Source organism: Onychomys torridus, chromosome 22, assembly GCF_903995425.1.
Source record: "Onychomys torridus chromosome 22, mOncTor1.1, whole genome shotgun sequence".
In the NCBI taxonomy this organism is placed as follows: domain Eukaryota; kingdom Metazoa; phylum Chordata; class Mammalia; order Rodentia; family Cricetidae; genus Onychomys; species Onychomys torridus.
In genome coordinates this window covers 465026-488984 of record NC_050464.1, presented here as the reverse complement: position 1 = coordinate 488984, position 23959 = coordinate 465026, and the positions used below count along the sequence as shown (strand labels likewise).

General features: G+C 45.6%; 1 protein-coding gene across 5 annotated transcripts in view; it reads right to left on the bottom strand.

Moving 5' to 3' along the window:
* Nucleotides 1-23959, bottom strand: part of Stard13 (StAR related lipid transfer domain containing 13) — a 264924-nt gene that overhangs the window by 17730 nt on the left and 223235 nt on the right. For 4 of the 5 annotated variants that reach the window (XM_036171927.1, XM_036171924.1, XM_036171923.1 and 1 more), the window contains exons 4-7: nt 18801-18864; nt 8059-9419; nt 6535-6708; nt 5270-5429 (exon numbers count right to left, since the gene is read on the bottom strand). In XM_036171927.1, the coding sequence (XP_036027820.1) occupies nt 5270-5429; nt 6535-6708; nt 8059-9419; nt 18801-18833 (1728 nt within the window). In that variant the 5' untranslated portion in view covers nt 18834-18864. Of the gene's footprint in view, nt 1-5269; nt 5487-6534; nt 6709-8058; nt 9420-18800; nt 18865-23959 lie in introns of all 5 variants that reach the window. The other variant, XM_036171922.1, reaches the window with a different exon arrangement.

The following is a 23959-nucleotide window of genomic DNA, read 5'->3' as shown; positions in this document are numbered from 1 at the left end:
AAGCATGCATTGTTAGTAAGAAAAAAAAAGAGATCAAGATAGGTAGCAGGGGCTTATTGACGTGAGATCCATCTTCAATTTCCTTACATCCTTGAGTCTGTGTAATTTTGGAAGGAGGCTCTGAACTGTGTATGCCTCAAAGCTGTACTACACTGGTCTTCCAGGGTTGCAGTACCCTGAGGATGCATCCTTAACTGTGACTCACAACTGTTTGTCCTCATTTAATTTTTCTCCCTCAAGCAGAGCAGCATCGATCAGGGTAATAAAAGGAGTGCTTATGTTGCTATTGCCCAGTCCAGCCCCTTGGCCCACTGCATCCCATGGCTCTTTGGGAATCTGCACACATGTATGCCCTGGATGCTTCTTTGTATTGTTTGGTTCCCAAGTTTCTTGTTTTGGAAAACACGGTGATTTCAATGATTTCCAATCTGTCCAGGGCTCTCTAGCTGCAGGCTCTGAGGTGCCCCTTCTAACTCTGAGCTTGCAGGCTGTCTGGAGAGTCACAGGGGATTGATTCATTCTGCTTCAGAATCTGACAGAAACCTCCTCCTCTGTCCTCACCTCCCAGGACATGTGGGAAATATCCCTTGGTTCTGTGGGTTGTGCTGGAAGCATAGAAGAAAAACTGCTTCCTATTCTTAGTAAAGGCAAAGTGGAGAGAGAGAGAGAGAGAGAGAGAGAGAGAGAGAGAGAGAGAGAGAGAGAACCGGTTTGGATTTTTGGATTCTAGGTACAGTAGCTAAGAATGGCCCCCAAAATGCAGTCTTCAAGAAGACACCAGTGAGCTGAGGAATGAAGAAACCTAGGAATTTCTGTTGTCTGACTGTTACTCATGACTGAGTGCATGAGGTGGTGAATTCCCTGATGTCTGAAGACTGGGGTTTCTGTTAGTTACAGTCAGCAGTACCTGTCCTCCTGAAGCTGTGGTAGTTCTGAGCCAAGGGAAGGGCATCTCCTATCTGTGAGGGACACTAATTGCCTGCAGTTTTCAGTGCAATGATAAAGTTGCATTTTGGACCTAAGATGCTGTGTTCTACGTTCTAAATAAAGAAAAGAAAGTGGTTTTTTTTTTTTTTTTGTTGTTGTTATAAGAACATTCTCCACATTCCAGCTGAGGAGAGGTGACCCAGGCCTTTCAGATCCTTATGAGAGAGATCCAAGGACATGTCTCCCAGTTACTGCTATGTCTGTCACAAGTGGGTGGGCGACCTGGGTAGTTGTACAGGGACCCACAGCCTGTTGAAGGCTCTGTTTTGAGATTCTCAAAAGTTTATGTACAGGAGGGGGCTGGAGAGATGGCTCAGCGGTTAGATCATTGGCTGTTCTTGCAGAGGGCCTGGGTTTAGTTCCCAGCACCCACACAGAGGCTCACAACCATCCATCCCCGGGGATCTGACGCCCTCTCCTGGCCCTAGTGGACATCAGGATGGTGCACATACACACACGCAGGCGAAACAGTCATATAATAAGATAAAAATGACTAAATCTTTTTAAAAAATGAAAAAAAGGAACAAGGAATCCTCCATTTTCATTTTGTACTGGGTCCCAGAAATCACAGGGCAGGATTGCTCCTTATCTGCCCTCAACACACCTCCAATAGTATCTTTAGGAGGCAGCTGGTGCTCCTCTGTGAAAAACCCACTGCTCCAGCACCTCTCCTGCCTGTGAGCCCCTCACTGAAGGAGAAGGTCGAGTGGCGAGTGTCCCTTTGGGTTTCTCTCATTCATTTTCTCTCTTGTTTTCAGTCCCTATACCCAGCTACCTAAAAGCCAGGGCTGCAGGAGTGGTTTATATAGAAGGTCCCTGATCATCCTTTATTGGGTCTCAGGTATTCAGCTGACCACGTGATGAGCAGGCCGAAGGGGAGAGAACACTTCCCCGAAAGTGAAGTGTCTTCCCAGAATTATTAGGCTTTTAAATCTTGTGGCTCCATTAGAAGTGGCTGGGCGTTGAGTGCCGCATTAGAATTCAAATTCATCTAAATAGTCTTAAATCTCCTCCCTGGCATCCTGTTTATGCTAATCCTCGCAGGGCTTAATGATGTTTATCAGGACTTCCATTTCCTCTTCTTTAGAAATGGGCTCAGCTAATGAAGAAAGGTTGGCTTTATTCAGAAAGAGAGTCATAAGTAGAGTGTGCAGTGGGCAGCGGGCAGCGATGGGATGTAGGAGCCAGGGCTAACCTGTGTTGCCACTGATGGGTGATTTAGGACAGCCACATGAAAGCTCACACAACAGAGCAAGGCTAGTCTCACGGGCTACCATGTGTGAATACAAATGGTTGGCAATCAACGGCTGACCCTCTTCCTTCCATCTGCGGCCATCAAAAGGGTGAAAACGGACACACTGCACTTCCTCGTTCATAAACTGCACTGCTCAGGGATGAGAGAGGAAAGGGCTGGCAGCGTGTCAGGGTTCTGCGCTTTGACAGCCCTCTGATGAGGGCTGATATTCCAGGTGAATGTTTAGCCTTGGGGAAGGGACCCCACCCATTGCAGGGGGCCTCCCACTCTGTGCCCAATGCCAGAGCCTCAAGGCAATCTCAGATGATGGTCCCCAGAGAATGTGGCTTACAGGAAAAGATGTTTGAGGGCGTTCTGGTCTTTCACAATCCGGGGTTGAGAGTGCAAGGTCTTGTGCAGAAGTGAATCTTTTCAGTCCAGTGAGATGCCAGTGGCAAAGAAAGAACACCTGCTTCCCTTCCTTTCCTAGCCTTGCCTCCTGCTCTTTGGGTTCATCAGCTTCCATGTGTACTGGATCTCCAGGGCAGCCTTCCCCCTCTGCCCCATTTGTTAGCATTTAGGCATCTACACTGGCCTGCTCTCAGGGACCCAGCAGGCATCAGCAGCGGCAGGCAAGACATGGCACTGTAGCTGCCCCAGCCACCAAGTAGAACACTCTCCCTATGCGCATGCGCTAGATCCCCTTATAAAAGGCAAGCCCTTCTGGCCCCTCTCTCTCTTTCCTTCCTCAGTCCCTCAGAGGGCCCCTCTGCACCTCCCCCAGTAAACCTCCTACGTGAGCTCTGTTGCATGGTGTGGCTTTGTGGTGCCCCTTGGCTCCAACGTGCCAAGGTTGCCTTCCTGATACTAGACTTTACATGATTCTCTTGGCTTCTTCCTGATTCCCTAGCTCTCCTTGTTTCTGCTCTTCTGACACCTCTCTACCACATGGAGGCACTGTGTACGTGCTCCCCTATGTGTGAGAGGCAAAGGGAGACCATTCACTGTCTCCGTGCTCCCATATCTGTGAGAGGCAAAGGGAAGGCCATTCACTGTCTATGTGCTCCCCTATGTGTGACAGGCAAAGGGAAGGCCACTCACTGTCTACATTGCAAAGGGGAGACCATTCACTGTCTCCGTGCTCCCCTATGTGTGAAAGGCAAAGGGAAGGCCATTCACTGTCTATGTGCTCCCCTATGTGTGACAGGCAAAGGGTAGGCCATCTACAAGGCAGGGCCATTGCAGAGTTAAGGTGGACAGTAACTCCATCCCTTCAGACATCCTACAGCTGCTCTCTTGTGACCGACCCAAGGGAAGCTCTTCCTTCCCAGTCGGGCTACACTGCTCATCAGTGTCTACGTCCTTGACAGCGACTTCTTCCAACAAAGCTCTGCACACATTTTTTTTTCCCAGCATGGGATTCTTTGAGACTGATACTGGGTAGAAGCCAGGAGTAGGGCTGAAGAGGTCTGTGTCCCCATTTTCCTTTCTTCCTATGACTTTATTTTCTCTCCACAGTTTTGGCTACAGAAGGGAGATGGGCCCAATCGTAGGGGTGAGTCCAGTGCAGACATCATTAAGAATCCATGGGGTGGGGGTGGGATGGGGTGTGTTTTCTATCCAGGAGCATTATAATTCATCTATTTATATCCAAACTGGTTCAAGAAAGAGTGTGACTTATATTGATCTACACGAGGTTCATTGAACGATATTAGAAAGGAAAATTACAACAGAGGGAAAATAAAAATTGAAGCGTAACTGAAGCTGGGGATGAGGTTGCAAGGAATTTGTACCCTGAAGAGGTACCAACATTCACGACAGGCAGAATATGCATTTGGCTCTGAGCTTTCCAGCAGGCAGGACAGAGAGGAAAACACACCCAGTTAGATGGATTTGGGGTTTACAATACAGAACACAGGCCAGTGAGCCAAAAGAAACACATGGTTCTCAAGTACTGAAGCCAGGGGCGAGGGGGCTCTTCCTTTAATTCTCACAGAACTGGCACTACATGACACAATGGCCAATACCGTCAACAAAATCTTGACAGTGGATTTATCAATGAGGGTTGTAGTTGTGGTGGCAGCGTCACACCCAAGCCCAGTGGGAAAAAGCCCCTTCCTGCCCAGTGAGCCAAAGGGTAAATCAACAAAACCCAACAGAGAAGGCTGCTGTGGGTTTTCCTGTACCGTTAATGAGTGTGTTGAACAAAGGCTGCTCCAGAACTGGAAGCATGCTGCCCAAAGCGGGGCAGTCTGTGGAGCCTGAGTGTGGCTTTTATTTTGGGCAGAGTATGAAAGAGAAAATGGATGGTAATTTGGAGGAGCTTTGTAAATTATGGAATGGATCTCATTCTGTGTTGGTCAGATCCCACCATTATGATGGTCCTCACACTGTCCTGGAGGCAGAAACCGATCTGAGTATTTCCTTCCTGTGACCTTTCCCATCAGCTCTCAGGCAAGGGGCTATTTGATTTGGCTGATATGGTTTTCTCATTTTACTTGTGAATTTTGAAAAAAGTGTAAACAAATCTGTTCTGCTCATTGTGCTGCTCTGAGAAGTTAATAAAGGGAGACACAAAACTAAATTCTTTTTCTTTTCTTTTTCTTCTTCTTCTTCCAGAAACCATGTAACAGCAGTGATAAAAGAATGCTGTGGAGTGAATAACAGCATTGGGATAGTAATTTAAAATGTAGTGCAGTCCACAGTTTGCTTCCCAATTTCAAGGGAGTGTAAATTAGACATTAGAGACACAAGTTATTAACACCAACTCCCTTTGATCACCCAGGGTGTCACTCAAGCAGCCAAGGAGGGAACACTGTCCAAAGCTAGACAGCGGTGAAGCCTGGCCATATTAAACCATAGTTTACCCTTTTTTTTTTTCCAGAGCTGAGGACCGAACCCAGGGCCTTGCACTTGCTAGGCAAGCGCTCTATCACTGATCCCCAACCCCACTGTTTATTCTTAGTCGGGTATGCCTTGTACTGGATAGGTCTGACTCAGGCTGCCATCCCCTCCCCACAAGCCCGTGATTGGGATTCACCACGCTACCTGATCCAGACAGCTGCTGCGTAGATACCTCAGTGCTTGCTGAATGCTCTGAGGCAGAGGCTGTCCTGTTCTCTGGACATGGACTATGAGAGGGACGCCGAAGACAGCCTTGTCCTTGTAGTCAGGAACCTTTGTCCTCTTCATGAACTTTGGAACGGACCTGGAATTCACAGAAACCAGGTCATGCAAGGCCCCTGGGGCGCACCGTGCAGAGAGGCTGTGGAAGCAAGCGAGAGGGAGGCCAGGCTCCGGTTGGAATACCTCAGAGGCAAAGGCAGAATTCAACTTTCTCTACATCAATCACAGCCTACGATGCTCTCTGTGCGGCCCTTGCCTGCGTGTCATTTCTGTTTCACAGCGTGATTCACATTAGCAAACTGTCTCTGTAGCTGTCTCTGGTCGGGAGTGGTGGGCAGTGTTCCAATTTGATTACGACCGAAAGAGTTCCCATGTGGCAAACACTTAAAACTCCCCAGCGGAACAAAACCGAATGTATGTAAAGCTTACAAGAGGAAGAAGAAATCCGGTTGGGGTTGAAGAAACTGAAGAGGGAAAAAGATGACCCATAGTTTCTTGGCTATGCTTTTAGCTTTCTACAGCCAGCTCTACATTTGAAAGGGAATTTTAACACACATGCATATATTGATTTGGTCACACAATTTACAAGCTTTGAAAACATCTTTATAAATACAACACTGATTCTTTTATACATACTTTATGACAATGCTTTCTGTTTTTCGCATTCGCTCTCCATTCATCCACAGTAAGTCTGCATACACTATTGATTTTATCAGCTCCTTAATTCCAAAGGTATCCCGCAAAAATCTCGTTTTTACTTGCCAATGAAAGCAGAAATGTACTTGAAGAATGAGTGAACCAATGCTGTCAGAGGTGGGTTCTGCCACAAGGTACCAATGACAGATGTTTCTCCACAAACTGCCAGCAATATTTTGTGGCAGGTTTATTTTTGATTTCTCTGCTCACAATTTATCCCTCTTTGCTGGCCTTGTGTCTTTCTCAGAACCTGACTGCCTTCCCTGGAAACAGATGGAGATCTACAAATAAAGCAATGTCTCGTGTGCTTCATCGGGGCCTTGCCTGGCTGCCCAGAGGGCAGGAGACAAGCAAAATGCTCTGTGGTTTCCAGGAGAGGGAAATGTAGACAGTGCTAGGTTCTCCAGACACCAGTACGTAAACACTGGAGGTTTTTCTGTAACTGCACATTTAGCTCTGAATGTGTGATGCCCTGTGAACGTGCTACATACCAAGTCCAGCCGTGCTTGCTGGACATGGAGTACTTCTCCATGATGGCTGTGAGGCGAAGCAGTGAGAAGCGCTGGAGCAGGTTCAGCTGGGCCGCTGTCTGGCTGCTGATATGCAGGGTGGCTGGAGATGGCTGAGGCTGGTGTGAGAGCTGGAAGCTGCTCCATCGTAGTCGCCTGGAACAGAGATGATCGCAGCTGCCGGTCACCCAGTGGTAACTGGGAAGCTCAAGCTAGCTAGCCCTTCGGAGTTTCTGAGCCAAGAACATTACAGAGCAAAAGGACAAAGACAGAGCTGTGGATTTGACAAGTTGTATAAACCCAGAATAGGGCATATTGATTATTTCATGGTGGGATTTAAGTAAGTGATATCATCCTTTAAAAACAAAACAAAACTTTGTTTGCTTATTCTCAAATCCACTTCCAAAGTTCAGGCTAGCAAAGTCAGGTGCACATCTGTGTGCAGTTGTATGTATGAGACAGACAGAGACGGAAAAGTAAAGATGAAAGAGAGACAGAAAGAGAATGACAGACAGATAGAAGAGAGCCATAAAACAGAGGGCATGGGGCATAGAGAAGGAGAGAGGGAGAGAGAGAGAGAGAGAGAGAGAGAGAGAGAGAGAGAGAGAGAACGAGAACATGATGCTAGGTTGATTCTCAAACCCTGAGGTTGTACAGCATTTCCTACTTTTATGCCTTTTATGCCTGCCTCCTCATTGTCCTTTGTGGCTGAGATGGCGTCTGCAGGTGACAGGCCCAGATGACATACCGCTGAGTCCTACAATATGTCACTGCTTCATCAGGAAGCCTGGGGGCACACACAGTGCTACTGGGGACAGGAGCTGGATGCCCTCAGTTCATTTCTTAGGGTGCTTCTGCACATCAGCTTTGTGTGCTGTGTGTTCAGGCACTTGAGCAGCGAAGATCAGGTACAAAGCATAAACATGCTTTAGATCTCAGAGAATTAAAAATAAAACTTGTGCGAGGGGGTGGGTGGGGGTGGAGGGCTGGGACACAGTTATCTGTGAATCTGTGATTCCCCACCTACAGTGCTTGTTTAGATTTTTCTGTAGCAAAATTAAGTTTGAAACAAAGGATAAACAAAGAAATGAATGTGTACTGACATGGATTCAGTCTCTCTGTCTGTAGAAACAACAACTCGGTTGAAATAATTCCTAACCCTGTGTGTATTTAGAACAACCCCAGGTGATTGCACAGTCTATCCATCTGCATTAAAGGAATAACCAAAGAGGGGCTAGGGAGACGGCTCAGAAGCTAAAACCACTCACTGCTCTCACAGAGGACCTGGCTTCGGTTCCTAGCACCCACACGGCAGCTCACAACCATCTGCCACTCTAGTTGCAGGGGATCTGACGCCCTCTTCTGATCCCCCATACAGCACGCACAGGCGTACATGCAGGTAAACACTCACACACACACAAAGTAATAAAAACAAGAAAAACCAAACCAAACCCACAGCCACCACAAAACAGAAGAACCCTAACTTCATAACAGCATGTGACCCACCTGTCCGGCCTTGTCAGAGAGGCCCCCACACCAGAATCCCGTCTTTCTTTGACCCCAGTGGCCTCCGATTCATTCAGAGAAGTCCCGTCCCTTTCCACATCACTGGGTGTTGTCCGGCCTTCTGAGACCGAGTTGCCTTCAAAATCTAAAGTGATCTGATTGGGAGATGGAAACGGGGAGAGACCAGGCTCCCCTGCCAACACACCGTGACTTTGCAGTTCAGGTAAGACAGTCTTTGACCAGTCATCTACCACCTCTTGGATGCCACTGACATGCTGCAAAATGTCATCCAGCTGTGGGAGGAGGCCATCCTTCTCCAAGTCCAACAGATCTCCTGTGCTGGCATACAGATGCGAGCCGGGGACGTTGTCGTAGATACTGACTCGGCTGGCTCTGTGGCACGATGCCATGAGCCTGGGTTCCCTCATGCCCGGGCCCTGTTGTCTGCCCAGGGAGATGCCCCCAGCCCTCCAGTTAACCCCATTGCTGTTGTCTGTGGGTGAGAGGCTTTCTATAGAAAGAGCCTTGGGGAACGTTCCTGGTTTGTGATCTTTGGGAATAATCACCACCAAGTTCTCTTGGGAATGAAACCCATGCGTGTGGTTTTGGTCCCCTGTATCTGTTAGTGCTGTCCCTGCCAACACGTCCAGGTCCTCCAGGTACATGCCCCCACGCTTGTTGGCCTCATGGTGGCACTTACGCTCCTTCATACATGGAGTGCTCACGCGGCTGCTGTTCTCCAAGGGGCTGCTCTCCCCACTTGACTTACTGGCGCATGGATGTCCTTTCCGGCAGGCAGCTGGAGGCGAGGTTTGCACGTCTCCATTGGGTATCTGGATGTACTGCATGGCCTTGAAGGCCTCTGGCTCCTGCTGCAGCACAGGCCCACTGATGACCAGGCCACCTGTCCGCCCTGGCCCCTTATGCCTCCCGTGGGCTCCCTTAGCTCGTAGGGTATCCATGCGTTTCAAAAACGACTTGGCCCTGGTTCTGGCGGGTTTCTCATTTTTGGGATGAAAAGGGTAGCTGAGACCGTCTCGAGGAGACTGTGGGAGGCCACCGCTAACCGGGGTACCCTCCAGCACCAGCGTGCTGTCGGCACAGTGATGCCCCGACTGGCTGCGGCTGTCGCTGCCCCCGCTGCTTTCACTGTGAATGGAGCAGACCTCTGGCTCACTCAGATCCGTGAGCACACTCTCGCTGCTGGTGGTGTTTCTCATCCTAGGGCCTCCTGGGGACCCGTTTCTTTCTGCCCCGGGGAACAGGGTGTGCAGGTCATCCACACGGGACCACCTGCGGCTGGTTCTCTGGAAAGTCCATTTGTTACTGATGCACAAATCTTCCTCATCTGAGTCGTCACCCTGTAAAACACAGGGAAAATGCTCATGTCCATAGATCCTGGCTGCATGGTGCTCCCATCTTGCTCCCTCTGTCTTCCCATATTTGTAGGTATATGAATTATATGCGTGAAATATGTGAAACTTTATATAAAGATATATAATTTTATTTTATTTTCCAATCCTTTCTTTGTTTCTAAGGAGTTTTTCCTTGCTGGTTACTGAGTACGCAGGCACCATCTGACTAGACAGTGGAGTGACCCCCAGTATCCTTTCCAAAGCAATTCGGTCCCACCAACACGGAGCACTTCTTTCCTCTCCACTGAGTTCAAGGACCACTATTTACAGCTCTCCTCCAAACCTCAGCCCCATTACTCCTCGAAGGTGACATTCCCCACCTTAGTCTCTAAAATCCTCGATTCTTGTCATAAGCATTCAGTGAAATCACAGGCTGAACTCTGAAAAGTAGTCAAGTCGGCACCAATCCTAAGCTTACCCTTGAAGAGAGTCCAACCCAGCCGCTCTGGCGACCAGGCTCCCAGTGTTTAATGAACTTGAATCACAGTGCCTTAGGCTGCACACACCTTCCCGTTGCTGTGGTTGCAAAGTTTTGCATTCTGCATGTCGTACACTAACCTATCTGTTCCTTGATGGAACTTGTAGCCTGTGACACACAGAAGTCTGCATTCCCTCAGGCTAACAGTGTCCCTGTTTGCTTTTGTGTATCCCTTGGGCCCAGAAATTCTTTACTTCCCCAAATGAAGGGAAACATTGGCTCCCACCCCCTCCTCACCATGGTCCTCACTAAGACCCAACTTGGAACTCTTTTTCAAATCAATTCCCAGGTTTGTGTCTTCGCTCTCATTTTCTTAGTCTGGGCCCTCAACATCTCCCTCTGGATGCATTACAGGAAAAAACTGGCTGGAATCCTGATCTCTAGAATGTTCCCCTCTCACCGGCTTCTCATAGTGTGATCCATTTCCTCAGCTTAGAAGCCTCCAGTCAGGCTGCGAGTCTGCACTCTCCACGGATAGGAGCAGGGTCTGAGTTCATCCATTTTGCTTGTACTTAGATCCTCCCCACCATCACACCCATAAGAGCCGTTTAATTCTTGTTGTTCGTTGAACTTATCTCTCTTCAGTATCTGGCTAAAAGCCCAGGCTCTGAGTGACAGAGGTACCACCAGCCCCTCACCTCCTCTGCAGTAACTTTCCATTACCCACAAAGCCAGGCTAAAAATAGCCCCGAGTCCTAGGTTTTCCTCAGGGAATTAAACAAGGCTGTGCAGTTAGCAGTGGAGTTTGTTCTTTTCACTGTCTGTCCCATTGTCTGTCTATCTTTCCACTCATCCAACACCCACCTTAGCTCCCCTAACCTCCCAACATATTGTTTTCAAGGCAAAACACAGGTTCACAGGCAATGATTCCTCTCACGGAAGGCTTACGCCATGTGAAGGCAGGCTCTGAATCGGACTCCATCGGCATACTCAAGCATGCTAAGGTGGAGGAAACTGCAAAGTCAAAGATGCCTCCAAGCATTGCATGGTGGTTCCACCACAGTGGGAAGATTTAGCTTTGATTTTTTTTTTTTTTTTAATAAATTTGTACAACATCTCGGTGAAATAAATTGAAAAATTAAAACTATGCACACGAAACTAGGATAATTCAAAATAGGCCTTCTGATGCTGTCTGGCTCTTCTCGTGCTGGCTATCATGAAAGATAACAAAAGAGCAACGAGCAGGCCTCAGAGCTGCTGGAGCGGAAGGCGCCATGAACTTACTGCGCTTCACACAAGCTTTGGGAGCTGGCGAGAAGGTGAGCCACTACCTTTAAAGAAAATACAGATATTAAAAATAGAAACCGAAATGTCTAATGTAGGTTCCTACTACTCTCTCTGCTCATTCCTAACACTAGAAAACCACATGCAAGCTGGATAAAGTCTCCTTTATTTAGGTTAAGAAAGGGTGCCAAGCCAGGCTCAGGACTGGAGCCAGAGAGCTGGTCCCTTCTGTGGGGCTCAAATTGCTTGCTACCCCAGCCTTAGCCCACAGGAAAATAGTCACGGCCCAACCAAGGCATCTGACAAAATGGCTGATTCCCTGAGAAAGAGGAACAGGAGAAGGATATTCTGTGGCAATTAAGTTCTTTGAACCAACACAAGCAAACGGAACCAAAGTGGGGGAAAGCGAAGCCAAGCGAAATGAAAACTACGTCCTTTACTCTTTAGCACCCAGGGCGGAAAGCAATCATGAGCAACCCCCCGCTGCACTTTTTAAACTGCTGATGGTGACTCGGAGTGAGGACAGAGAAGTCGCAACCACACTACACCAACACACAAAACATCACGCTGCACTAATACACAAAACATCACCCTGTAATAACATCCTCAACTGCTCCTGTTTGACTAGATCGGGCACCCCCAATCCAAATAATTCAATTCTAACATGTCCCCAAATCCAAACATTTTCAAGTACCAGCATGATGCTTGTGTTGTAGTTAAAAAAATGCAAACACACTAAAACTGTACATAATTATCTTAAGGTCATATGCAGAAGATGTTCATAAAACAGCAATTAACTTCATGCTTAGAATTGTTCTCATCCCATATAATATAGATATTACATATATTATATAACATACATATTAAACACATAATAAAAGATATGCATTATTCATATGCAAATATCAAGGTTTCAGAAATATCTAAATATGAATCACTGCCAGTCCAATCATTTTGGATAAAGAATATTCAACCTGTAGTCTGGTTTAGTCTGTTCATTTCTAAACAATGTTGCACTTGAATTCACAAAATTTTTTAACAGTGTGCCACATAGCCTGACCTACAATGTGTAAAACAAACAAACAAACAAACAAACAAACAAAACCCCATTGTTCCAAAGTTTAAGTTTCCTTCAAAAGCTTGGGATGAAATAAAGTATCAGGTACAGGGCAGACTTCTTAGTATTGACTCCTGGTATACTGATTGTTTAAGAGATGATCAGATTTCATTGGTTGGTCCTTTCTTTTTGGACTAGAAACAAATAGTCTGAACATGTTTATAGAGAAAAAGACACCTCAAATTGACTCTCTTTCTCCAGTCACAATGGTTTAGCATGCTACACAAACACTACAGACACACCACATCAGAAATTCAGCAATTCTGTTAGGATGCCTTTGGGAAGGAGGTGGCTAACAGCTGGATGCTGAGAGGGTTTTGTTACCAAGGAAGCAGCTGAGCGAGGGATCTCTGGAGGCATGCCCCAAGGTCACACCTGCTTTATGCATAGTGTTAAAAACAGGGAGAATTCATGCTTTTAAAACACAAAGATGGCATAAGGTCCTGCCTGAAGGACCTTAAGCTGGGTACCCTTTTTAGGAATGGGTTTTCTCCATCACAATATGTGTGTGTGTGTGTGTGTGTGTGTGTGTGTGTGTGTGTGTGTGTGTGACATCAAGAAGAAGAAAAGTTTAAAATTAATAAAATAAACATTTAACAAAAAGAAAACTTTGTTTTATGCACAAAATTACTGAATATATTGCAAAAAATCAGTTGTAAATTCTGAATAACAGTATATGTGAAAACAAATGAATTTCATGTAAGACTTGGGCCTATCTCCAATATACCTTTTTATACGCATAAATATCCAAAAATCTGAAAGGAAATCAAATCTAAACAACTTTCTTCTGTAGCACTTTGGGTAAGGAGTAAGGAGCATGTTCTGAGATGAAGCTGAAACTGCATGATATAAAATGTAGTTACTGTATCCTTTTAAAAATGTTTTATTTATTTTTACTTTTTGTGTATAAGTGTTTTGTCCGCACATATGTATGTGCACTGCATATATGTCTGGTGCCAGTGGAGGCCAGAAGAGGACCTCAGGTCCTGAGTGCACCTGCTATAACCTACAGAGTATCATAGGGGACCCACTGTTTCACACAGAGATGGCTTGAATCTGTAGCCTTCTAACTGTAGGATGTACCTAATGGTGAAAGATAAACTTTGAAAATACAGTACTACTTAACTTCATTTGGAATGGTAACTATTTGAAGGGATAGCTCAAGCTTTGAAATGATGCTCAAACCTCATTCTGCTGTTCAGCATAGGATCAGTTTCTTTAGGATGGCTGGTATTAGAACAACCCAAGAAAGATTTTAGATGTTTGTGTTCCTTTTGAGTACCGTGTCCAATTAGCTTAATTAGATTGTAAACACAGAGCTTAGATATATTAAACACCTTCTATATCAGCTTTGCTCACAATGTAGACAAATCATTTAACATGGGGAGCTAGAGTCCTGCTGTTAATACAGATGGAGAACAAGAAGTTACCTGTATAATAATACATATTTGTCAGGCACACTTTCAGTAAAATATGTACAGTTTTCTTGCTTTCTCCTATTTTCTATTCTATATTTTCCAATACCCATTCTACATTTTTTTTTAAACTAGAAGGCAATTTTGTGCTGGTCCTATCTAATGTTAAAAACATTTATTCTCACACTTTCTATTTCTTTCATTCTATTTCTATTCATATGTCTGACAATTGGTTTGTATTAAAATGTACCAAAGCGTCAGTGTTGACTGGCAGAGAAAATAAAACACACAGGCAATTCACCATAGGCATGTGAGGAAAATTTTGTTCTGGATCCAGTATCTATGAAAGATCAGCTATAAGTAGTTTAGGCTCACAGGCCATATGGTCTCTGTTGGAGAATCTAGAATCCATTCCTCTTCGATGGGTGTGACTGTGTTTTAATAAAACTTTATTTATAAAAACAGGAGCAGTAGCTTGCCAGCCTGTGCCCTAGGAAGCAGAAAAAAAGCCTTTTTCTGTGCCTCTCCAGAGAAAGGCAGTACCTTTAGGTTTACCAGCCATGTTTCTACAAGAAGACCTTTTGATTTAAAGAGTTCACTCTGCCAAGGGAATTGTGGGGCATGCTCTCAGAGAGAAAGCCTGTGGTGACTGGGTGGGAAACATGACAGAAGACCCCTCTCAACTCAGACTCTTCTAAGACAACCATACATTATCTGCAAGTCACGTTTGTTAATATTCCCCAGCCACTTGGATGGTGGCTACAGTGGTCACGTCCTCCTCCTTGCCTCTGCCACTGCAGGCTGCCAGGAAGGGATGTGTTTGGTCGGAGATGCAGGATGTGGAAGTCAGTGTCCGGGGTGAGGGTGGAAACTGGGTCCCTTGTGGAAGTGGCAGGAATTAGTCATGCCCTTGGCATCCAGGTGGGGAGGTTCTGGCCCAAGGCTTTACTCATGGTTTCTGTGTGGCATCTCACCTTTGGCCATGGCTCGGAGTCTTATCAAAATGCTAACTTTAATGGGAACCTTCTTCTGGAGAGCTCTTTTCTCTCTCGGGAAGTCTTTCTAAACACCAGCCACTCAGGGCCATTCGGTATCGTTATGACACTAGTGTGGATTGCTTGGTAGTAACATTTGTCCATGACCAAGGAGCTTGGCTTTGCCTTGTTTTTAGTTTGGACAAGCCTCCTGTGTTTGCTTTTTTTTTCCTAAATGAGAACACTCTTTACTAAAATTACATTTTCCTTAGAGACGGATGCCCCTGGAAACTGAGAAATGAGTTTTTGATAAAAACAAAACAAAACAGGTCAGGAGAGCCACACAAATCTGCAGCTGGGACCGGAGGCCAATCTACAGCTACACAGACATTGAGAAGCTGAAGGTGCAGCTTCCATTAATGTGGGACATGGGCAGGCCGAGGAGTCAGTCCCACTGCTGGTGAGTGCCCACTTTAGAAATGCTTCTCGTTAGGGCTTTGGTGAGTCCGCAGCTAAGGTACTTAGTGGGGATCAAGAGCCATCCACCTGAGGGCAGGTGCCATGTGCCATGTATGTAAGCAGAGCAGGTAGGAATCCATCTTCAATACTTTTGTTTATTTGTGCACTTCCATTTTTTTGTCCCTTGGCTCAGCTCATCTTCAAAATTAATTTCCTCAGACAGGTAAAATAAACTGTGGGCCTTAGTACTGATGGCAAGGCACACCTCTGTGGTAAAAACAGTGCGCTGCCTGTATGGCTTAGGCCGAGGGACCAACATGCATTTAGGGTCCAGAATAATTCCAACAATTTTCAAAAGGTGAGGAGGTGGTTGGGTTCAAATCTCCTCCCTGCTTTTTGTGTGTGTGGTTTTGGGGCAACTGATTGAACTGTTGAGTTTCTTCATCTATTTCTTTTTTTTTTTTTTAAGACAGTGTTTCTCTGTGTAGCTTTGCGCCTGTCCTGGAACTCTAGACCAGGCTGGCCTTGAACTCACAGAGATCCGCCTGCCTCTGCCTCCCAAGTGCTGGGATTAAAGGCATGTGCCACCACCGCCCAGAAAGTTTCTTCATCTTTAACATGGAGCAAAGGGCCTCCCAGAGAGGTCTCAGGTCAGGACTTGCTAGCCACCCTGGCTGCCAAGCAAGCCCACGGAGCCTTTCCACAGGTCTAACTGCCTCTAATGGAGTACTGTGGCCTTGGGTGGTGAAGGCATATCCGGATCATACAACTCAAGTCTTTGATTCTTACAGATCAAGATTCTGTTTTGTAGCTTGCTTAAAAAGAGGACAGCCACAATCACTTTCTATTTGTGTCCAAAACTGGCTGTAGCTTCACAGGGCATGGGGCACTTGATTTCTCAACTAACCAACCCCTTCTCTCTTATATAATTTGGCCTAGTCCTGGTCCCTAGTCAAGGACGTGTTTTTGGTAATAGAAGAAAGGACCCGGCTACAGGTCTGTCAGGGCTGGATCTCAGAACTGAGCGCTGCTACACGGCACACTCCTGTGTGGTTGCTTGAAGCCAGCCACACATCACAGATGCTAGTCAACAGGTGAGGTGAGACCTCATGTTGGAATGCTTTTATTTGAAAACTCAGTCTATAAGCCTTCAGTTTACAACGTGAAAAGCAGTATTTTACTCACATGCACGTATGTGTGAGGCCTCCGTAACGAAGCAGGAAACTAAAGTGTGTGCATAACTGTAACTAACACAAGAAATATCCCGAGCGTGACAGAATACCGAGGTGAGGAGTTTACAGAGCGGCTTCTGGGCAGGCTACCCAGAGAGCCTTGTTCACGGATCTCTTGCCTGAGAGTTTTGAAAGCAGGTGACGGTAAAATCCCACTACTTCCCACTGTGGTAAGTTTTTGACATTCTCTTTTGTGAGGTACCCACGCAGACCAGACACCTAAGGACCCTCGTTTTACACTCAAAGAATGGTTGTATTTGGTTTAATAAGAACCATGTGTTATAATCAAAACAACATCTGACCCGCATGCCTCAAATAGTAAGTGAATACTTCTCAAGGGGTCTACTTACACAGACAGCTGTTGGGAGGTCTGTTCCCACATTTTAAACTTGTCTGGGGCCTGGATAATTCACATATGTTTGAAAATCTCTCTGGATACTGTTTTTTGCTCTTCTACTTCCTTAGCAGAAATTCTTGGTTCCCAGCTCCAACCCCAAACTGCTTTTAAGGTGAAGTCAAGCCAAACTGATTGAGTCTTCCAGGGGTGTTGCTTTGGAGTGGAAACTTGGGGGGGGGGGTTGGTTTTGAAGGGTTAGGGTACTCCAGGCTGAGTTAAAATGTGTTAGGTGTAATTATTGCTCTGTGCAAACCAGAATAAAGGGTATTATTATTCTCTTTGCTTCAAAAGAAGCCCAGATTTGACTGACTACACATGGAGATGCTGCATGAAAAAAGTCCTCAGTGATTTAATCCTGAATTTCCAGGAAAGAACGGATTCAATGAGATTGAGCACAGAGCAGCACAGAGAGGTGGAGGCCTGGTTTTGATGTCAGCTGCTCCTAAGGACATTCCTGTGGTCAAAAGGCATCTGTGCTTCTCACCCTGGCGCTATGAGCACATGGCAGGCTTAACTTCCTTACACAGGACCCAGATAAGCTCTACATGAATGAGATAAAGCAATGTGCAGAGTTCCTACCTGATAGTCATCAATGGGGAACAAATTGGGTTTTCCTTATCCACAATGCTCAGGACCAGGAGTGTTTGCCATGGTGGAGCTGGGTTGTGTTTGATTTTGGAATGCCCTCATAGGCTTTATTGCTGAACAGAAACTATGAAATACATACGTATCTGAAATCCAAATCTTCTGACCATCATAAACACATTCAAACAATTTAGATTGTGTAAGTATTGGTTCACATCTGTCAACGCTTGGGAAAGAGAGGCAGGAGGATCAGGAGTTCAAGGCCAGCCTTGACTACACAGGAAGTTCAAGGCCAGTTGCATGAACCTCTAAAATCTTAAAACAAACAAACAAACCCAAAAACCAAAACCAAAAAACAAACAAACAAACAAAGGACTTTGGACTATCATTGATTTCAGACACACTATGGATGCTAAATCTTTCATTCCTGCCTCCATCTCCTTCTCCTTCATCTTCCTCTCTCCCCTCCCTGTCCCCGTCTTCCCCTTCTGTCCTTTCTGTATTGCATCCAGCCAAATCCCGGGCACAGAATACTAAGTGCTAAGCCCCAGGTCCACTCCAGCTTCACCACTTCATTTCAAACTGCAACCTCCACTCCTGTGCAAACACAGAGAACAGTTTGCCGGATGTCCGCTGAGAAGCAGGGATCGGAGCACCGGTTAAAGTGGAGACAAATTCTTGTGACTGGGGCATGCCTGGGGGAGAGCGGTGAAGGACGTGAAGGACAAGCCAGGTGCCCTGGCCTGGAGTTGCACTGTCTCCCAAATCCTGCACTCCCCCCACCAAACGAATCTGCCCTAAAACGGAGGCTTCTCTGACACGTACTTGAAAGGAAACGTGACTAGAGCCAACTAGAAGCTGCTTGGCGTGCGCCCATCAGTCCTGCCCTGAATCTCTTAATCCACTCATCACTGGGGAGTGCCTGGGATCACATGTGGGTTGACAATTACAGCCGGCAACCTTCTGAAAGGGGATTGCCAAAGAACTGACATATTTATTTCTTTATCCCAACCTTTTGATCGAAAACAAAACAAATAAAAAACAACTAAAACAAGCCAAAACAATGGAATTGCCAAATCCACTTTTCAGTATGGTCTTATAACAGATAGGTAGTGAGAATAAGATGTGATATTTGGAAAGGAAACAGATGGTAGCATGGGCATGTGAGAATTTTGCCTTGGTTTGATATATATATATTTTACAGGTGTGTGTGTGTGTGTGTGTGTGTGTGTGTGTGTGTCTCCATGGAGGCCAGAAGACAGCATGAGATCCCCTGGACCTGGAGTTGTTCACAGTCACATGGGTGCTGAGAACCAAACTCCCATATTCTGGAAGAGCAGCAAGTGCTCTTAACCACTGAACCGGCTCTCCAGCCACAGGCTCCTCCAGCCTGTGCGTACAGACTGCTCTGCTGCGGCAGTGATGGACTCCCGGAGGGGCACCCACCTTCTTCCTTTGGAGGTTCACATCAAGTCTCATCGAGGCGCACTTGTTCAACGCATTAAGTCGTCTGAAAAAAAGGGAAATTGGATGATTTACTAACGGGTGAACACTTCCTCGCCCTGGACTTCTAACCTTCCTCTGCTTTTGGTCAACCTGAAAGTGTAGAATCAACCAGGTACGTGGCGAGGCATGGCAGCATCTCCAGAAAGTGAGCTACAAAATGATTTAAGATAGTTTTGATGTGTTCTAGCTTCCTGATCAGAAAGCCCTCCACTCCCCAACCCTTTCTTGGTCTAAACCCAGGCCCTTCTGGCGTCTCCTCCTTTTCTTAGAAACCACTGAGACCGCATTAACTATACTTCCAGCAGACCCATCCTCATTGGCCACTGTCCACTTCGGTCAAGCCCGTCCTGGTATAGACCCCCTCAGGCACGTTTTTATTCTTGTTTTCCTCTCTGCTCCGAAGCAGTGAGTAGACACGGGGAAAACACCTCACACCAGTGATGAGTTATTCCTGCTGTGTCCTCCCACAACCTTGTATGTTGAAGCCCTGGTACAACTGAATGTGGGGTAAGGATAACTGAGGCCATGAAGGACAAACCCCTGATCCCCTGGGATTAGTGTCCATGTAAGAAACAACACCAGTGTATACAGGCTTGTTCTCTCCTACTTCAGCACATGGAGAGACAGAGGCGGAGGCTTTCTCCAGGAGGGAGGTCCCCAACAACCAAGTTCTTGACCTTGAAGTTTCCAGCCTCTTGAATTGTGAAAAGTTAGTACCCACTGTTAAGCTGCCCGGTCTCTGGCATTCTGCAGTGTCAGTGCATGCCAACTAATAAATACATTTGGTTTTCACCCTCAGCTGGACTCTCAAAATTGCTACCCAGCAGAATTCCTTCTAAATCCCCGCCTGCCCCCCCCCTCCCCCCCCCCCCCCCCGCCCCCGCCACCCTGTGGCTCTCCAACCCAGACCACCAAAGATTCAGTTCTCCATCTGACGATTTCGCCACCGCTGCCAACAGAGAGGGAAAAACAAAACAGCCAGCAGCCATGCCTTCCTGTAATATCCCTTTCCTTTGAGGTAAACAGCATCCCTGCCCTCGTTTGTTTACCTTGCTGCCTGGCTGGGTCCTTTTGTTTTGCAAAGCTAACTCTTCAGTCTCCTTTTCCTCTAGTGCCCAATCTTATTCTAATTAACCAAGGCAGCTACCGTCCTCCTCCAAGCCTGCTTCTCACCATTGCTTACAGCGTCCCGGCGTTTACTTCCTAACTGCAGAGAACATTCATTCTTTTTTTTTTTTTTTTTTTTTTTTGAGCTGGGGATCGAACCCAGGGCCTTGCGCTTGCTAGGCAAGCGCTCTACCACTGAGCTAAATCCCCATCATTCATTCTTAAGTCTTACTTTGGTGAAGTCTCTTGGCCAACACCTTCATTATTTTGTGTTGGTTTTTTTTAAACGTTCGCATGTGGCTCAGGAGTCACTCGACTCTCCTTGAATGTGTACCGCTCTTTCGACAGGTCTTGCAAAGCTTCCATTTATCTCCAAAACCATTTTTACACCGTTACTTCATGACGGTTTGGTTAATTCTGTATTGAATTTGTTCTTTAGAAGCAGAAGATTCATTTTCTGTCAGTCTCTATCCCCATCCCCCATCCATTGCCTGATCCGCCCAGAGATGTGTTATGGTATCACACATATTGGATAAATCCATACTTGATATTTATTACAACCATAAACTTCTATCCCCATAGGAATCATAATTGAATAATTTTCCCTTCATTTTCAACTTTTCAGTGTCCCTAGAGTTAATGTGCATAGAGTTTGTTTACTTAATATTCTTGTATTTATTCCAAATATCTCCAATTATCTAAACCCTGTCAGACGGTCTATGAACTTAATTCCCTTGGACAGATGTCTCTCAGTTCCTGTTATTTCTTACAGTCAAGACCCCTCTGAAGTACGTTGTCTTCTGTGCTGGAGCCCAGCAGTACAAAAGGCCTGGGGACGCTGATATTCAGAATGTGGGCAGACTGTCATGTGGGCCCTGTTTCCAACAGAGAACCCACTTTAGCTGTGCCTGGTATCTTGTCTTCTCTGGGGATCAACTCGTATATTGCTGATGGGAGGGAGATAAATTCCCCAGGAATAGACCCAGGGGTACAGGTCAAACTTCCCCCACTTTTCCATCTAGTTTCAAGCAACTTGCCTCCTTTTAGGCTTCCCACACCCTTGTTGCCAATGCTTGAATATCACAGAGTCTGCAGTGAAGATGGAGTTCCATTAGGAATTTCTCCACTTATCAGTCTGATTTGCTTTCCTGAGCACACTGAATCTTCTATGTAGATGTAGTCTCCTGCTTTGGAAATAAATGTTCTAGGTCTCTGGGTGGACATATGATGTTGTGAAGGACAATATGACTCTGAAAGTTGGTGGGATGTTTTCGAAGCAAGTAAATTCAGTGTTTAGCTGTTCTGTTGTTGTTTGTTGTGGTTGTTGTTTTTTCGAAAGACAGGGTTTCTCTGTGTTGCCCTGGCCATCCTAGAACTCACTTTGTAGACCAGGCTGGTCTCAGACTCAGAGATCTACCTGCCTCTGCCTCCCAAGTGCTGGGACTAAAGGCGTACGCCACCATCACCTGACAGTAATCTCATTTTTGATCAATAACATTTTCTCTGGCTGCTATAAGCAGCCAAGAGAGGTAAAGAATATTTCTTCACGCTGGAAGTGTCTCCTCTGCTCCTTATTGCTGAACCTACCAATCACAGCATCAACTCCCAGAGGCATTTGCCTTGACTTTCATCATCCAGATGTTAGTTTTGCTTATCTTTTGCCATCATAGTAATGGAATTATATAGTATGCATTTAAAAATATTTTATATATATGAGTGTCTACATGTGTATATGTGTACCACATTCATGCAGTACCTACAGAGGCCTGAAGAGGGCATTGTATTACCTAGAACTGGAGTCACTACAGTTGTGAACCACCACAAGGGTGCTAGAAACCAAACATGGGTCCTCTGGAGAGCAACAGGTGCAATTAACTTCTGAGCCATCTCTCCTGCCCCTAGGCATGCATTTTTTAGTGCCTGACTTTTTGTTGTTGCTGTTCAGTATGACGTTTTTAGGACTGATATGTTGGTAAGTACAGCACTAATAATCATACTTACTTGCTAAGTATTTTTCATATCATGATATATAACTGGTTTATCCATTCTCTTGCTGGTAGACATTCAGTTTGTGTCTTAGTTAGGCTTTTTCTATTGCTGTAAAGAGACACCATGACCACAGCAACTCTTATAAAGGACAACATTTAATTGGGTGGCTTATAGGATTAGTCCATTGTCATTACAGTGGGACATGGGGACATGAAGGCAGACATGGTGTTGGAAAAGGAGGCACATCTTGATCGCACAGGCAACAGGAAGTGGTCTGAGTGTCATACCAAGTGAAGCTAGAGCATACGAGACATCAAAACCCACCCCACAGTGACACACTTTCTCTAACAAGGCCACACCTACTCCAGCAAAGCCACACCTCCTAATAGTGCCACTCCCTATGAGCTTATTGGGGCCAGTTACTTTCAAACCACCACAGGTTGTTTCTAGGTATTTTATTTTTTGACTTTTACTAATGCCTTCCTAATTACCAAGTTATATAGTTTCTTTTAAGTGAAGCCCTATTTCTAGCAATGGACAACAATTACAGCTCAACATTATCTTTGGCATTTAAGACTATGAATCCTCTTATCACTTCCCATCACCACAGCACAGACCCCTGGCGTATTAACGCATGTAAATACAGTCTCTACAGAGCATATATCACAACGCGTCTTTAGGATTCAAACCAAAGGAATCTTGTTTTGCTGTGCCTGAGCATACAGAAGCACCTCCTATCATCTCAGAGTATACCAGACTTTGATGACATGCGATCTCCTTTCCATCCCCTCTCCCCAGCACCAGAGCTACATTTCAAACCACCCACTGTTCTTGTCAGTTTGTGGGGTCCTTCAGGCTTTTCAGTCTCAGAGGCTAAAACTGAACTCCATGCACGGTTTCCAAAACCCATCTCTCCCACTGACTGTCTCGTCTTGACTGAGCCCCAACAGGCATCCATGCCAGAGAAGTGTCAGCCTGAGACTAACCCTCAGGCTCGGTAGGTGTTGCACACTGAATCTGGTCAAGTAAGTGCTCCTGTGCTGTTCCTAAGTCTTACCTCTCCTCTGGTGCTAATTCGATCTCTTCTTGTCCCACATTGAGTCAGGCAATACCTGCCTTTACTCCAGTGCCCTGCACTGGAACTTCTTCCAATCTCAGTGTATCCCACCACGCGTTCAGTTACACACGGAAAACGATTCTCTTCATTTCAGTCACTGACAGTTTACCCACTGACTGCATTCACGAGGGTGTTAAACAAAACAAACGTTGGTTCCGGATCGGGATGTCCACAGCAACGACGCTGCTGTCTTGGATTTGCGGCTACAACTGGCAGATTGTCTTCCTGGCCAGTTCCACCTCAGAAGGCATCCCCGTCGTCCTTTGGCAACTCTTCCATGGGTTTGTTTAGGGAAGGACTGCACGCTGTTTATACAATATACTTATCTAGTATACTTGTTCCTCCCTTGTGGCTGGAGGCTTTGTGAAAAATATTTTGATTTACTACAGGCACAGAAACATCAAAGGTCTAGTCCTTCTTATACCACATGTTCAAAAATACTTTATATTCATGGTATATGGAGATATTTTGTTACTTGTGAAAGCTGGAAGCTAGATTTGTCTTCATAGACTTGGTCTTTTAGACACATCTAAACTAAAAAATATATCTTCACTTAAAATTACTTCTCTGTTTGAAGAAAATATTCAGGAAACACTATATAATACTACATATAATATCTGCTTCAGCACTCTATCAATACACAAATAACTCTTAAATTCAGTAAGTCAAACAACTTTATTTTTTTCCATGGTCTAACTTTGTGAAGGGATACTTCTAAAAGACACTATAAAAATGGCTGATAAGCACGCAAAAAGATGTTCAACATTTGTTTGTCATGGGAGAAATACAATACAAACTAAAATCAGGAAATACTATTTCATGTATGCCAGAAGGCTCAAATTAACAATACTGACAATAGGGGCTGGAGAGATTGCTCAGTGGTTAG